This window comes from Vidua chalybeata, chromosome 25 (assembly GCF_026979565.1).
Source record: "Vidua chalybeata isolate OUT-0048 chromosome 25, bVidCha1 merged haplotype, whole genome shotgun sequence".
NCBI lineage: Eukaryota > Metazoa > Chordata > Aves > Passeriformes > Viduidae > Vidua > Vidua chalybeata.
Window position 1 is genome coordinate 4,817,832 of NC_071554.1, and position 15,389 is coordinate 4,833,220.

A 15,389-nucleotide genomic window follows, 5' to 3' on the forward strand; every position below is an offset into this window, starting at 1 on the left:
TGAGAGCCCCTGACTCCAGGGCACCACTGGAGGAGTCAGCCATTGCCTGAGAGGGCCCCAGTGCTCTGCACAGCCTGCAGGGCAGCAGCAGGAGGGACACAAACAACCAGCAAGAAGAGAGGGAGAGGCTGGGAACATCAAGGCAAAATGTAGAAATCCAAGATAAAGATTCAATCATCCTCAGCCAAGGGGAGCTCACAGCTTGGCTTGCACACAGCTCATGCGAGATCACCTCAGGCAATCCACCGAGACCAGCCCTGCAGCCCTGAGCACAGACCTGGCCCATGCCGGGGACACAGGGCAGCACCAGCCTGGCAGGGCAGCATGAGCTGACCCAGGACTTCCAAGAGGAACAGTCTTGTCAGAGAAATGCCTTTCCTAAGCAATCCTTCAGCTCTGGCAGAGAGGTTGTTCTCCTGCCCCTCATTTCATGCCAAGCCATGTGCAGGACTTGCCAGCCAGCAAATGCCAGAGGGATGTGCTTGGGGACAATGACAGTCCCCCTGGGCCCAAACACAACTGTGATGTGAGAAAGCTTGAGACATGTCTTGAGAATCAAACCAGCGATTGTTCAGGCCTTTGCAAGGCAGCAAGTTCCCCAGCACTGCTCCTACCCAACAATCACAGCCCTAGGAACAAGGCAGGTACAACCTGCTCCACACCTGCTTTGTCCACGTTCACAGCAAAGGCAGACCAAAAAAACTGTCCAAAGTACAAAGAGGCGCAGTCCTGCAGCTTCACAGTTCTCATTATTCCAGGCCCCCTGAGAAAAACTGCGCAGGAAAATGTGGTTCAAAGGCGCAGGAAAAACTTCAAGGAAATTCCTGGAGAGGAGCAAACCTCAGCAGCGTTGTACAGCACCATCCCTCCCCAGAGCCATCATCCTGCCCATCTTTATGGATAGCCACTCCTCAGCACCTTGGTGCCAGGCTGTTTCAGTGCTATAGGTCTGATCACCTGTACCTTTACCACGCATGAAGCAGCACAAAAACCAGACAGGGCACCCAGGTGTCCTTGCTGCCAGTCTCTGCCTGCTTGGCTGCTCTTTGAGAGCTGAGTAGAGGAGCAAGACAGCTAAAAAACAACGTGGGCCTTACCTTTTGTACCAGGGGGCTGCAGATTATCTCCAGTCAGCGAACACCAGCCTACGGGAAAGATGTCCCGGGAATCATATCGGCACCAGTAATCGAAGGCACCTCTCCAGCCATCAAATGTTATGAGGACCTCAGAACCTCTCACCTCCCCAATGGTGGCCGGGCAGATGAAGTGAGGGTTCTTCCTGTCCACTGCTTCCAGCTTCATACCTGTCTTGAAGAAGTTTTGGGAAGGAGATGGTGGTTCCTACAAGAAGAAGTGGAATATATGCTCAAAGGGGATATGGCAGTGCCTCCCCACACCAGGGCTGTGCCCTCACCAGCAAACACACCTTCACGAGCAGCTGAAGGGAGTTAGTGGGCTAGATTTGAACCCCAATAGGTGTGCACACACTGGCTGAGCTACACAGCCACTGCCCTTTAATCAAGAGGCAGCAAAGTCCACTACTCGCTGCTGGACTGAACCCAGGGAGGGGGACATTCCAGAGAGGTGCTGATGTTCCCACCTTGCATTCCCCACTTTGAGCAGCATCTGCAGCTCCAGTGAAAAACCAGTTCCTGCCTCAAGCCCGAGCCCTGCAGCCCAAGGCACTTCCTTGGCAGACCTCTGGCTACATCCTGACATTGCTATGGCACAGCTGGAGAGGACACAGGTCTGTCCTAGAGCAGCCCCGAGGCAGAGCTGTGCAATGTCACCTCCTATGGGACCGGCACATCTCTCACAAGACACCAGCTCTGAGTCTGGTGCTCTGCAGCGAAGGGGCCATTGCCAGAAGGATCTGCACAAACAGTGAAATACCTTGTGAAAAATCCGGACAGGAGCCATCTCTGCTCCATTCAGAGTCTTCAGAAGGAACATGGGCCAGGAGGAGGCATTCAGCCGGAAGCCTGAGGGGAGGGAAGTGGAGATGGAGACTTTTAGACTGTGAGGGTTGATGGATCTGGCAGCACATGCCTGCTCTGATGGGAACTCTCACAGCTGTGATCCCATACCCCCCTCCTCCCATGCTGGAGTCAGGTGGGACTTTATCCAGATATTCTGAATGCAAAGCATTTGTGTTATTGAAAAGAAACATCTGGAAACAGCTGTCTGACTGCAAAATTCACTTATCACAACAATCCCATTGACCATCCAGACAGAGCACTTTGTGCAGCATCAGTGCTGCCAGCTGCAGTGATCCTGCTGCAGGGGAGACATGAATCAGCAAGTGCACACTCAGGCTATGGAATTTCGTCCTCAACAGGGAATCACAGGTTCTGGGTGGCCTCCTCCACCTCTAGTGTGAGCTGCAGGCAAGCTAATCTGAAGAAATAGGGCTGTGACTTGGCTAGAAAACATTATAGGGAAAGATGTCAGGTTTTGGCTCAACACCTGCTGTGAAAAAAGTGGAGCAATAACAAGAGGGGGCTTATGGGAAGAAAAAAGCAATTTCACATGCTCTGAAGTATGTGGCACTGACTATGACTATACAACAAACAGAAGGCTCTGGATATCACAGAATATCTTTGCTAAACGTGCATCTTCCTTCACGCAATTTCTGCTGCTCAGCTGTGTTTGGTCTGTGGTTTGAGGGGTTTTGAAGGTAATCCTGGCACCGGACCTGGACCAAGAACATGGCAAAACTTGGCCAAGGTTGCAGCGCTCAGCACAGGTCACCTTGCCAGCCCCTGAGCTCTGTCAGATCAGCTTGGAAACCAATCCAAGTAGCCACAGCCACAGGGGATGGGAGAGCTCAGCTCTCACAGTGGCAGAGAAAACATTTTATGTGAATCACAGAGTATCTTGGGCTGGAGGAGACCCACAAGAATCAGCTAGTCCAGCCCCTGCCCCTGCCCAGACACCCCAACAACCCCACCCTGGGCATCCCTGGCAGCACTGTCCAAACACTCCTGGAGCTCTGGCAGCCTCAGGGCCGTGCCCATTCCCTGGGCAGCCTGGGCAGTGCCAGCACCTCTGGGGGAAGAACCTTTCCCTGATCTCCAGCCTGACCTGCCCTGACCCAGCTCCAGCCGTGCCCTGGCTGTTGTCCCTGGAATTATCTGTGTAAAGAAAGAGCAGTAGCAGATGTGTGCACAGGGAAAATACTACAGGAAAGAGAAAATCCTTACTGGGTTTTCTAGGCCCTTGAACTCTGCAGGCAGGAAGGACAACTGCAGCACTAGCTCAGTTACCTGTCTTCATGCTGGGTGCAAAATCATCCAGTTCCACTCCCTAGCTATGGGCAGGGACACCTTCCCTGATCCTACAATGCCAGGGCCTCACCACGCTCACAGGGAAGAATTTTTTCCTAATATCCCACCTCACCGTGCCCTCTCCTTTGGCACAAGGTTAAGTAGGTGACACAGAGCAGAGCCGGGCACACGGGGCAGCACTGCCGGCCCTGTTCCTGAGCACAGCCAGGGCTGTTTTACCTGCGCTTCGTGCCCTCTGCCGGCCACACCCGGCCACGGCACGGGAGGGAGGGAGGGACCCACCGGCACCGCGGCGTTGGAAGAGATGGGCAGCAGAGTCACTGAATGGCTGGGGTTGGAAGGGACCTTAAAGCTCATTTCATCCCAACCCCTGCATGGGCAGGGACATCTTCCACTAGACCAGGTTGTTCCAAGTCCTGTCCATCCTGGCCTTGAACATATTATTTGGGGATATGCTAACTGAGAGAGAGATTTATGAAGACACTAAAACTGTTGGGCAGCAGAATGCAAAAGCAGGTTAATTTTGCAGGAAAGAATCAGTAAATCAGCTTGCCACTGGGCTAGCGTCACAGAAAAAGGGAAGTGTTGTGTATTTAACAGAACACTGGAAGAAGTGTTAGACTGTCCAGGCTATTTATAATCTTGTAGCCAAGCAAAATTAAATAAATATAAGTATGAACAATTGCAAGTGTCCCTTCACATGAGACAGGACTTTAGTGTCTGAGAACCTTTTCAGACATTGTGTTTCCTGTCCAGGTAACCTGGTATTGAATCCTAGAATCATGAGGTAGGTTGGGTTGGAAGGGACCCTAAAGATCAATCAGTTTAATCCCTCTGTCACGGGCCAGGACACCTTCCACTATCCCAGGTTATTCCAAACCCCATCCAACCTGGCCTTGGACACTTACAGGGATGGGGCAGCCACAGCTTCTCTGGGCAACAATCCAGAGCTTGAGCTGCAACCAGGGCAAGCAGCTCACCTTGGTGCAGAGACCTCTTTCATCTACACTCTAAAGGATCTTCCTGTCCATGTGCTATGTGGAAATACAGACCTGGTGTGGTTTACAGACCTTGTGTGTATCCCAGAGTAGGCAGGGACAGGCCATGGGCCTCTGTCCCAAACACAGGTCTATAAAAGCCCCCAAGCTTTCCCCACCATCAATTTAATCCTTGCTGGACAGCTGAACTCCAGCTTACCCAGTGGAGGCTGCAGCATCCCTCCATTCTTCTCACAGTTCCCAATGGGCTGGATCTCAGCAGAGTCCACCAGCCTCCAGAAGTCGTTCTTGTTGTCGCTGCCGTCGAGGCGCAGGCGGAGCCGGGCGCCCGTCAGCCCCACCACGGTGGCGATGCACGTGGACGTGGTGTTCCGGGGGTCCTGGGCCTCCAGCTTCATACTGATCTTGAACTCGTTTGCAGGTGGAGTGTAAGACTGAAAAGAGTGGAACAGGGGCCAGTCAGAGCCAGGATTGCCAATACAGGCATGTACCAGCTCAGGCACGAAGCTTTCAGCACTAGTACTGAAACGGAGTCTGCTGAAGGCTGACAGCCCCTCCAGGCACAGCACGGAGGCACCACAGAGAACTCAGCAAGCCCTGACACGTCTCTAACAGACCCCCATCCCTCCATCCTGCATCATCTAGGCAACTAAAGCCTGTTCTCTCGGAATCACAGAATCATTAATGCTGCAAAACACCTCTAAGATCATCAACTTCAGCTGTTCCCACAGTACTGCCAAGCCCACCACTAACCCATTCCCCCTAAGCATCACAACTACATGTTTTTTGAACATTTCCAGGGGTGGGGACTCCACCAGTGCCCTGGACAGACATTTCCTTGGCCTGATCACCCTTTCAGTGAAGAAATTTTCCTGATATACAACCTGACCCTCCCCTGGCACAAGTTGAAGCTGTTTTCTCTTATCCTCTCCCTTGTTCCCTGGGAGCAGAGCCTGACCCCACCTGGCTCCATCCTCTTGTCACGGAGTTGTGCAGAGCCACAAGGTCCCCCCAAGCCTTCTTTTCTCCAGGCTGAGCCCCTTTCCAACTCCCTCAGCCACTCCTGGGGCTCCAGCCCCCTTGTTGTGAGGGGCCCAAAACTGATCCTAGGATCTGAGGCCCCAGCAGTGCCCAGTATAGGGGATTAATCCTCTCCTGGGAAGACTCACCCAGCCAACCTCAGACCCACACAGACACTGACGCTCCCCTCTGCCCAGACCCAGGTGTCCCACACTGATTCACTCCTGCACCCCCTGTATTCAGCACAACCACCTCTGGGCTCAATACCTGCTGCCCAGGGACTGCTATTCTGTCCCAACAATTGGGTGAATTCTGCTGAAAATCTCCTGACTGAGCAGGATCCACCAAAAGCTGGATCCCAGCCTACTCAGGACACTTTCTCCAAGGGCCCATGCTTGATATAGTTAATAGCACACTCGTGCTCCCAACATGCACATCTGAGAGGAAAATCTTCTGTGCTACTCTAAATGTATCTTTTTAATCTTTGCTTCAGCACTTGGATTTCTGTTAAGTCTCCAATATCCTTAAGTATCTTCCTTGCCAAACCAGGGGTCTATCCCAGGCACAGAACTCTGGGCCCCCAGTGGATCATAGCCCTTGACCTTCCTTGTTTTTACTCTCTTACCTGCTTGAAACAATGGGCAGGAGCTGGGATGGCACATGTCTCTTTCAGGTACTTCTCCCAGGTGAAGTGACCTGAGAAGTAAAAACAAGAGGATTCAAATAGGAACGGATGAGCAAAATTCTCAGCAAAAGAACTGGCCAGTCTCCTAAGCCGGCAGTTCTGCACTTCTCACAGAGGAGGTGCTCACAGGCAACATGTTTTCACCAAGAACCTCTGATGTTTGTGAGCACAGAAGATTTACAACTGCAACTGACAGGCAGAACAAAGCACAGCGCTGCCTTCGGCATCCTCCTGCCTTGGCGCTGCCGAGAAGGGGCTGCACAGAGTCAGGATAACAACCTACAACTTAATGGAAAACACCCAGCACAGATGGGAATCTGCTGAGTCCTCCAGACAACTGTCCCTTAAAAACCATTCATGAAACACATCACTCAGTCTGGGGATTGCAAACAGTCACCGTGGGCTACAAGCAGCACAGCTTGGGGGCTGGAATGAGATTATCTTTAAGGTCATTTCCAACCCAAGCCATTCTGTGATCCCATGATTCTAAATTATGGATTTAGAACAGGAATCTGCTTTGTGGTGACTGGACAGTCCCTCTGGTCCAGCACAGACACAGCCCAACTCCATGGGCCAGGGATCAGCCCAACCCCAGCAGTAAGTGGACAGGTCAGCAATTAACTTCCTGAAGTGCCATGAAGTCCACAGGACGGGCAGGGTGGGAGCAGGGATCCTCCAAACAGGGATTAACTGAGCTCAACCGAGTGCTGCTGCCAGGGGAAGTGCATTTCATCCTTCTCTGCACCTTCCTCACATACAGCAGGAAGGGTAAAAGCAATATGCCACCCAGGGAAAACTGTTATTAAATGAGGAATTAAAAGCTCCTGTGATCTGAGCAAATCATGACTTTTGCCATTTAAACTGAGCAGCTGGGAGAGGAACCTTCCAGCATGACATTCGCTTGTATTCATCCAAACAGCTCCCTGGAGACCACTGTTTTCAAGGCATTTCAAGAGCATTGGTGGCAGCACAATTAAAGTCAGCCACTGCTTCCCCGAGTCAGGCAAGTTCTTAATCAGTCTATTTTCAAAACAAAAGCTACATTAAGAGCCATTTTAGCTACTGCAGCACACACCACACCTCTGAAAATTGAGGCAGTAAGGTCAGCACACATTGCTTCAGTGCTGCCTCGTGCACAGAGGAGCCTTCATAATCTACAAGCTTCAAATAACTACAAGGAATGCTGCTTTCTCACCACCTGCCATGCAGATGACTAGTACACTGTTTAAAATGGGGAAAATGAACAGAAAAAATACAGTTTCATTGCCACAGAGGCTGAATATTGCTGTTTCCAGACTGACAGCACTCTCCATGCCCCAGAGTACTCAGCTCCATCCACTGGCACATATTTTCCTTTCAGCCACAGTCTCACACTCGGTGAATGAAGAAATTCAGTGAGTTACTGCAATGATGCTCTCACAAAACCAAAATTCTTTTGCTTTAATTGAAGATATGATTTTATACTTGGTTCTGTCAATGAAACTCTTTGTATGAATAATGTGGAGTAAACACCCAGGCAAAGCAAAGCTGGGCATTCCTGGCCTGGAAATTCATTATGCATCCCACCCCTTAACTCTGGTGGCTGATCTGGGCTCATCTCAGACTGGGGTGGCCCTTAGAGACTGTTGTCCCCAGAGCACAGAGGACACCCAGGTGACAGTACTGGGTGAGCAGTGTCAGTCTTAGCCCCAGGCCCTGAGCCAGCAGCCTGAACAGGATCAGCTGTGCTTGACAATTTTATTTAAGAAAACACAAACTCCCTTCAGCTGGTTTCAATCCACCACTATTAAAAGTTGTCATGGTTTTAATCGTTCTACTTTTCACTCCCTCCACACCAAGCCAGGCCATCCTGCTCCCTGCAGCAGCTCACCCCACTGCCGAGATCCATGCAGGCTTCTAAAAATAGTGTTTGGACATGGAACTTATTTGAGATTAATTCTAAAGCCTGCTTGGATTCAACCACTGGATGAAGACACACACAGCACTAGATCTGCAGCTTCTCTAGGACCTCAGGGAACAGCATGGAGCTGGGCCAGGGCAGGCTCAGGCTGGAGATCAGGGAAAGGTTCTTCCCCCAGAGGTGCTGGCACTGCCCAGGCTCCCCAGGGAATGGACACGGCCCCGAGGCTGTCAGAGCTCCAGGAGTGTTTGGACAGCACTGCAGGGATGCACAGAGAGGGGATTGCTGAGGGGTCTGGGCAGGGCCTGGGGCTGGACTGGCTGATCCTTGGGGTCCCTTCCAGCTCAGGATATTCCACGATTCTCTTATTCCTATGATTAAAGGTTCTGGAGATTTCTTTTGCAAAGAAAAGCAGGAGCTGCAGAAAGACTTCTAAGAAAAGACAGAGCTGATACAGCAGTGTTCCCTACCAGTCATCCCCTTACACACAGGTGGCAGGGCAAGCACAGGTAGAACCTGCACTTCTTTTTCAAGATTACCCTCAAACCAAGGTAAAACTGTAGACTGCAGTTGGAAGCTGCCATCACACCCTTAGGATGAGAGGAAATCCTGCACTTCAGGCCCTTGTCCTATGTCCCTCTCTGCCTCTCTCCAGCATATTGGATCTTCTTCACATGAAGAAGTGAGAGAAAGACACTTAAATGAGAAACACCCTGTTTTTGCAACTCTGTCTGTGAGCCAAACAAAAGCCAAGGATTGGGAATCCGTGTGACTCCCTGTGACTTGGCTGTGGAAATGCAACTGGGGTGACTGTCTGTCACTTGTGCTTGCCTTGGGAAAGTTCCTTGTTGTGTGCTCATGCCAAAGGCAGATATTACTTCCAGGCAGAGAGTCAGATTTGGGCTCTGATGTCTTAACCTCCAAAAATATTTACTCCAAACAGAACACTCCACAAACCCAAGGGGTCAAACTGCAGTAGTTGTGAACAATGCAGCTCTGCACCCTTATGTTTTGACTTTCTTCATGTTGCATTTAACATTTATCTTTTGCCCAGAATTTAAATGAAGATGGAGTTTCTGTTTATATCTTTAACTGAGGTCTGGTTTGGGCTCCATTAGCATTTTTGCTCCCAAGGGGTCATCAATCCAACTGAAACAATACATGTGTGTTTCAGGTCACATCTGTGAAGGAGAACGTGCCCTACCCAGATCAAGGCATCCCATTAAAGTCTGCAGCCCATATGTGTGGCTGCTAAGGAGCACCAAGGCAGCACATGAAAGCAGCACAGTTTGAGCCAGCTCGGTATGAAAATGAGCAGAGCATCGTCTGGGCTGGCAGATCCCTGGTGACAGTGGCTGTCCCTGAGGTCTGAGCATGGCCTCCCGAGGGGTCAGCTCTCCCACAGGCACAGCTCCTGCCTGTCCCACCCCACCCCATCCCAGGCACTTTGCTCAGCCATCAATCCAGCTGCACGTGCTCCATTGGTAACATGAGCCCCAGTGCTCTGTCCTGCTCAGTAAAATGTGACAATGTGTGAGTCAAAACTAACAGCTCTCAGACACCAGGGTGCTGTCTGCTCTGTCCTGCTCTCCTCAGAAGTGTTCCAATGCAGCTTTGACCCTAAATTCTTCCAGCCTGGATTACAGGGTGCTCTGTGCCAGAAAGATGCTGCAGTTTTACCCCCTCACTGTGCAGAATTACAGAATGGTTTGGGGTGGAAGGGACCTTGAAGCCCATTCCTTTCAACCTGCCATGGGCAGGGACACCTTCCAGTGTCCCAGGTTGCTCCAAACCTTGTCTAACCTGGCCCTGGACACTTCTAGGGATGGGACAGCCACAGCTTCTCTGGGCACACTGTGCCAGGGCCTCCCCAGCCTAACAAGGAAGAATTTCTTCTCCATAGCCCATCTAACCCTGCTCTCTGACAGTATGATGCCATTCCCGTTGGTCCTGTCACTTCAGACCCTTGTCCAAAGTCCCTCTTCAGCTCTCCTGGAGCCCCTTGAAGCACTGGAAGGAGCTCTATGGTCTCCTCAGACCTTTCTCTTCTCCAGGCCCAAGCCCTACAAGGATGTGCCCAAGCTTTGGGCAGTGATGAGCTGCTCAGAGTTTCTTGCAGGTGATCACCAATGCTGCACCATTGCACTTGTCAAAAAAAAAATCTTTTGAAATTGCAGAAGGGAGAAGGGAGGGCAAAAAAAAAAAAAAAGCAGGGAGGAAGAAGGGAGCTGTCTTACCTTGGTACTGGGAGGGAGACTCTGACGGGCGGCTGTACTTGTGCTTTTTACCATCTTTCCAGTCTATGGCTGAGACAAGAAACAGAGCATTTGTGTCAGGCACAGGAGCCAGATAATGCACCCTTCTACATTATCTGTGTTCCAGGCACTTCAGAGGAGAGCAGTGACCTCCCTGTCATGACCCCAGTAACATGGATGATTTGCCTCTATCTCTGGGGTGTGCTCCCTTGCTCTCCACAGCTTGTGCAGGTTCCTGACAGGAGGTATCTACATCTGCACCTCAGTCCCTGTTTAGCTCCCCTTCAGTGACGAGCAATAACAAAGAACAGCAAACTGCTAGAGCTCCATCATTTTAGCTATGAGAAGAAGGGCTTGAGAGGAACAAACATAACAGCCACTAAAAATGGCTCATGCGAATCTTTGGTGCAGAATGGCTCCTTGTGTATCTACTCCAGGTTATTCCACACAAGCAACCTCAACCCTTTGTGGTGACAGGGAGAGGACTTCTCTGAAAATCTGCCCAACTGCCCTCTCCACACACAACACCAGGTTTCCTTGTGTCTCTTGCAGCTCAGAAGAGAGCACAGCAAAGCAGCACCAGCTCTACAGAGCAGCTCACCTGAGCTGTGTTTGCTTATGACAGCTTTGGGTCTCAGAGCTCCAAAAAAACTGACATTCTCAAGACAGCTCTGGAAAGTGACAGAGCAAGAAGTGGGGAATGCTTATCCTGGCCTCCAGCCCTGTGCCATGGCTGAGCCAGCTCCTCAACCTGCTGCTGCCAGGCTGGGCACCCTGGAAGTGCTGCTGCACTCCAGCTCCTTTATTTTACAGACCATTTTTAGGACTACTGTAGACAGCAGCTTGGTAGTGCCCTGTGAAATGTGCCTTGCCCCCATGAAGAAGAGTTCCTTGTGAAAGGAAAGGTTTTGAAATCTCCTGACAAGTAGCTGAAAGAGGCAGGCTAAGAGCTGCTTCTAAAGTGGCCTGGGGTGTCTTGACGTGTCTGGACCTGCTTTGGGACAATCATTGTTACAATCTTCTCTTCTTGACACGTTCTTTTCAGCACAATGGACAGGACAGCACGTAGGTTTTATTGCTCTGGAAAGTGATAGAGCAAGAAGTGGGGGATGCCCACCCTGCCTCCAACAGCCTCCAGCCCAACAGAGAGATGCCAGATCAGCATCCCTTAAATGAACACCAGGGACATATGGAGTGTGGCCACAGCGTCACTAGACATGGGCCAGACAAAGAGCCTCCTTGGAGAGACATAAATGAATGAAAAGGATTGAAGGACACCCTTCCTAATAAATGCATTATCACGAGGCACAGTATTGTGCCATGTCCCTAAGAAAGCAAGAATAAAGAACATAAAGATTTAAGTCAGAAGCAAAAGAGCCCCCTGGGTGGGTAAGGCTCCCCTCAGTGCTGCAGGACAGCTCTAACAGCATCCATGCACTCAAAGGAGCTCCTCACCATACTCTGCAGGTGAAGGTACGTTTTGGTTTTAACCTTTAACATGCAAAAATCCTCATTAAGCAGGATACAAAAGCAGCAGAAAGAGAGCGAAACAAGAATTTCTGCAGACAAATAAAGAAACAGCACGAGTTCACTGCATTATTAAAAAAACAGGTAAGTAGGACAGAAACCCACATGTGCACGGTGCAGGTGTTGCCTCTGCAACCTACAGCCTGGCATTCTGAGCCCAGGTCACAGAGGCAGGCTGGCTGGAGGCTCCAGGAGCACAGAGAACAAGCTGTGAGTGAGGCTGAATCCAGCCAGCCTGGGCCTCGGCCACGCTGCTGACTAATCAACCAGCCTCCTTTATTGCCAAGCCCTCCAGCTGCCTCGCAGCAGGGTCTCCCCATTCCCTGCTCTCCTTCATTTATTTTCACTTCATTAAAGGACAAGCAGTGTTAGGAAGAGGATAATGCCACTGTAAGATGAACCACGACAGAAGCAAAGGAGACATTAAAAAAAAATAAAGGGAGGAGAGAAATCGAGCATAGAAATCTCCTGCAATAAACCTTGGGAGTGTGGAGCAGATGTGAACAAAGAGCTGTGGAGGATGCTCCATCCTCTCGCTTCTCCCTTCCCCCTCCTCCCTGATGAGATCACTCCAGTCAGACACACATGCATGGCACAGCACTAAAGGAAATCAATATTTTTGTTAAGCACAAGAAGCCAGAGCAGCTCAGCTGCAGGCAGCCTGCTTGGCTTCACCCTTTTTGTTGGGGATGCAGGACCCAGGAAGTGTGCTGTGTGAGGGGCCAAGGGACTCGTGGCAGGGTAACCTCCTGACAGATTTCCTCTCCACAAGGTAGGCTGGTTTCTGGTTTCATGCCTCATTAGAGGGGGGAGGCCTGTGCCAGCACAGGCAGTTTGCCTCATGCTGGGAGCTCTGCCAGATGGTGCCCTGGGTTTTGCAGGGCACCTTCGCTGCTGACACTGCACCCCACGAGCTGCAGAGATGGCCCAAAAAAGGGCTCTCCTCTTCCTGTCACAGGGGTGGACTGATGAACTGCTCTCTGCACATTGATTGAGACACACACAACTCTGTTTTGGGCTTCCAACCACATCCCCTCAGCTCCCACCCCACTCCCTGAGGCACTCCAGGCCACACCAGCTCACTGCAGGGCCCTTGGCTGTGCCAAGCATCACTGCTCACCTTTCTGAGGGCCTGGTTTCCGCATTCTACCACCTGTTGCTGTCCTTATCTTGGGACTGGGCTGCTCTTACAGAACTGAAGATGTCTAGGACAAAAGAAATAAAGATGAGAAAACTCCCCATTCTGGAGCACACAGTCATCTGCAGCATTAAATCATCACACAGTGGGGGGAAAAACATGCTCTGTCACCTGGGGTAGCACAGAACACACACAACTCATTTCACCCCCTGAAACGACAAGACTCTCCAATTTGTGGACAACACTAAATTCATGGCAGCAGGAGCAGCATAAAAAAGCACAAGGAGCACATGCCTGTCTCTGTGCTAACCCTATAGTGGGTCCAGAGTGTGTGGAAGGAGGGGCTGCTCCCACTCACTAACAAAGGGAGGCAGAACTGGAATTTATGAAAGAAAACACATGGACACATAACATTAACTCTGGCAAAGCAGCACAGCAATCCCCAGCTTGCCACTTACAATTCAAATTGCTTGCAGCAGTTCTGGGGAATAAGGATGAGAAATTGGACAATGACCCAGGAAATACTTTTGCTGTTAGTCCTGCCATGAGTGTCCAAGTTTTGCTGCATTTGTTTTTTCCTGGTTGGAGGAAATCTGGCTGGACTGTGCCCAACAAGCAACGGTATTTGCATTCTTGTTATAAAGAAATATTCCTGAAAATTCAGAGCTCTTGGGAGATGTGTGGTGTACAGGGACCACATGTACAGGGACCCAGTGCTCCAGCACAACCACTCTCACAGGGCAGGGCCTGCCACACCCATAAAGCCCTGCCAGAAAACATCCCAATGAATAGCTGAGCCACAAACAAGCCCTTGGGAAAGCCACGAATAGCATGTTTTGACACTCCACTAACTAATGAAAGATTAATTGTATCAATATAATTCCATTTTGTTCACAGTGGGGCAGTCAGGAGAAGGAAGCTGTCTCAGGACGCAGTACTGAGTAGCTGCTTAAAGGGTTATTTACAGATCCAACTTGGCAAGAATTTGGGGTTTTGAAAACCAGGCTTTTTCTAAATGTAAGAGAAATAGAGTTTAATTTTCTATAACAGCTCTACAAACTACAGCCTCTTTACATGTAACAGTGAGCAATACTCTGAGAAGAAAAACACTGAAGGAATATTAAATACTAAAGGAAAAAAAATCCTGGTTGTTTTTTTAATCCAAATCAAAAGGTGCACAGTAGTCACTCATTGCCTCTCTCCTAAATAGTGTGTGTGTTTGTACACACTTGTGAAAGGAGTAAGGTTTGTTTCCCTTTCAATAGCAGAAGGGAACCTACATGTGAAAGGTTATTTACAACTTTTAAAGCTTCTTTTCATAATTTTGTTCAGTCATTTTTATTAAAGACCAGCAGTCCTGGCAGGGAAAGTCCCCTAGACATAAAAATCCAGGCTGAAAGGTGTTTATATATAAAGGCACCAGACAAGCCTTCGCCATCTCTGGCTCTGCCCCTCTGCTGTCTGTGGGACTTTTCCCAAGTACCCACACACATAAATCTCATGTGTTTGGCACAGGAGTTCCTGTGCCCCTCTGAGAGCTTCTGAGAAGCTGCTTCAGCCTGAGCACCTCAGAGCCCTGCTGGCAGGGATGTGTGACCCCCTCAAAAAGAAAGAAAAAAAATTGTGACTGTGTTTGAGCTGCTCAGACAGGGTTTGTGAAAAGTTATGGCCCAATAACCCTAATGAGGCTCAGGGGAACCTTCTCACCCTCCACAACTCCCTGACAGGAGGGGGCAGACAGGTGAGGGTCAGTCTCTTCTTTGAGGGAACAAGGGACAGCTCAAGAGGAAAGGGCCTCAAGATGTGCCAGGGGAAGTTCAGGTTGGACATCAGGAAGAATCTCTTCATGGAAAGGGTTGTCAAGCATGGGAATGGGCTTCCCAGGGAGGTGGTGGTGGACTGAAGAAATGACTGGACGTGGCAGTAGTGCTCTGGTGTAGTGGACATGGTGGTGCTCAGTCTTGATGATCTTGGAGGTATTTTCCAATCTTAATGATTCTCTAATTCTGTGGTACTGATAAAGCACAGAGCTGACTGCTCGTGTCCCTCAGCCAACACTGCAGCAGGCTCTCAGCAAGAGCTCATGTCACGGAAGAGAATCAGATGGTGTAAATGTCCAATTTAAAAAAACAATAAATAAACAAATGGTGACTCTTCCCCAAAGGAGGAGACTTAAACTGCATGGGGAGTCCCACTTTGCTGAGAGCCACATAAGTGCCAGCTCAAGGACACTGCACTCTAAAATATGCTTCCCAGAAACTGCCCAAATGTGACAGCCCCAGCCTGACTCCTGCCAGCCTTCATGAGCCTCTGACACAGCTCTGCACCACCCAGATCACCTGTACATCTCACATCACAGGAGAGCAACATGTGGGTTAATCCTGCAAAATCCTACCTCAAGGAACAAAAAAATCAAAATGCTTTGTGTGCTCAGAGTCATGTAATGCCTAGAGAAGAGGCAGAGTGAAACTCCATGATGCACAGCTTCAGCTTGCCTGCCCCAGGGGCAGCTGGACCTACACAGCCACATGAGAGCCACCAGCCTTACTGCATCCCAGGGACAGGCACAGTTCCTGCCC

General features: G+C 50.2%; 1 protein-coding gene across 9 annotated transcripts in view; it reads right to left on the reverse strand.

The window, feature by feature from the left end:
- Positions 1–15,389, reverse strand: part of SCMH1 (Scm polycomb group protein homolog 1) — a 60,869-nt gene that overhangs the window by 29,464 nt on the left and 16,016 nt on the right. For 6 of the 9 annotated variants that reach the window (XM_053964597.1, XM_053964601.1, XM_053964602.1 and 3 more), the window contains exons 3-8: positions 12,793–12,877; positions 10,128–10,196; positions 5,931–6,001; positions 4,485–4,719; positions 1,894–1,982; positions 1,098–1,341 (exon numbers count right to left, since the gene is read on the reverse strand). In XM_053964597.1, the coding sequence (XP_053820572.1) occupies positions 1,098–1,341; positions 1,894–1,982; positions 4,485–4,719; positions 5,931–6,001; positions 10,128–10,196; positions 12,793–12,817 (733 nt within the window). In that variant the 5' untranslated portion in view covers positions 12,818–12,877. The remainder of the gene's footprint in view (positions 1–1,097; positions 1,342–1,893; positions 1,983–4,484; positions 4,720–5,930; positions 6,002–10,127; positions 10,197–12,792; positions 12,878–15,389) is intronic. The other 3 variants (XM_053964598.1, XM_053964603.1, XM_053964599.1) reach the window with 3 other exon arrangements.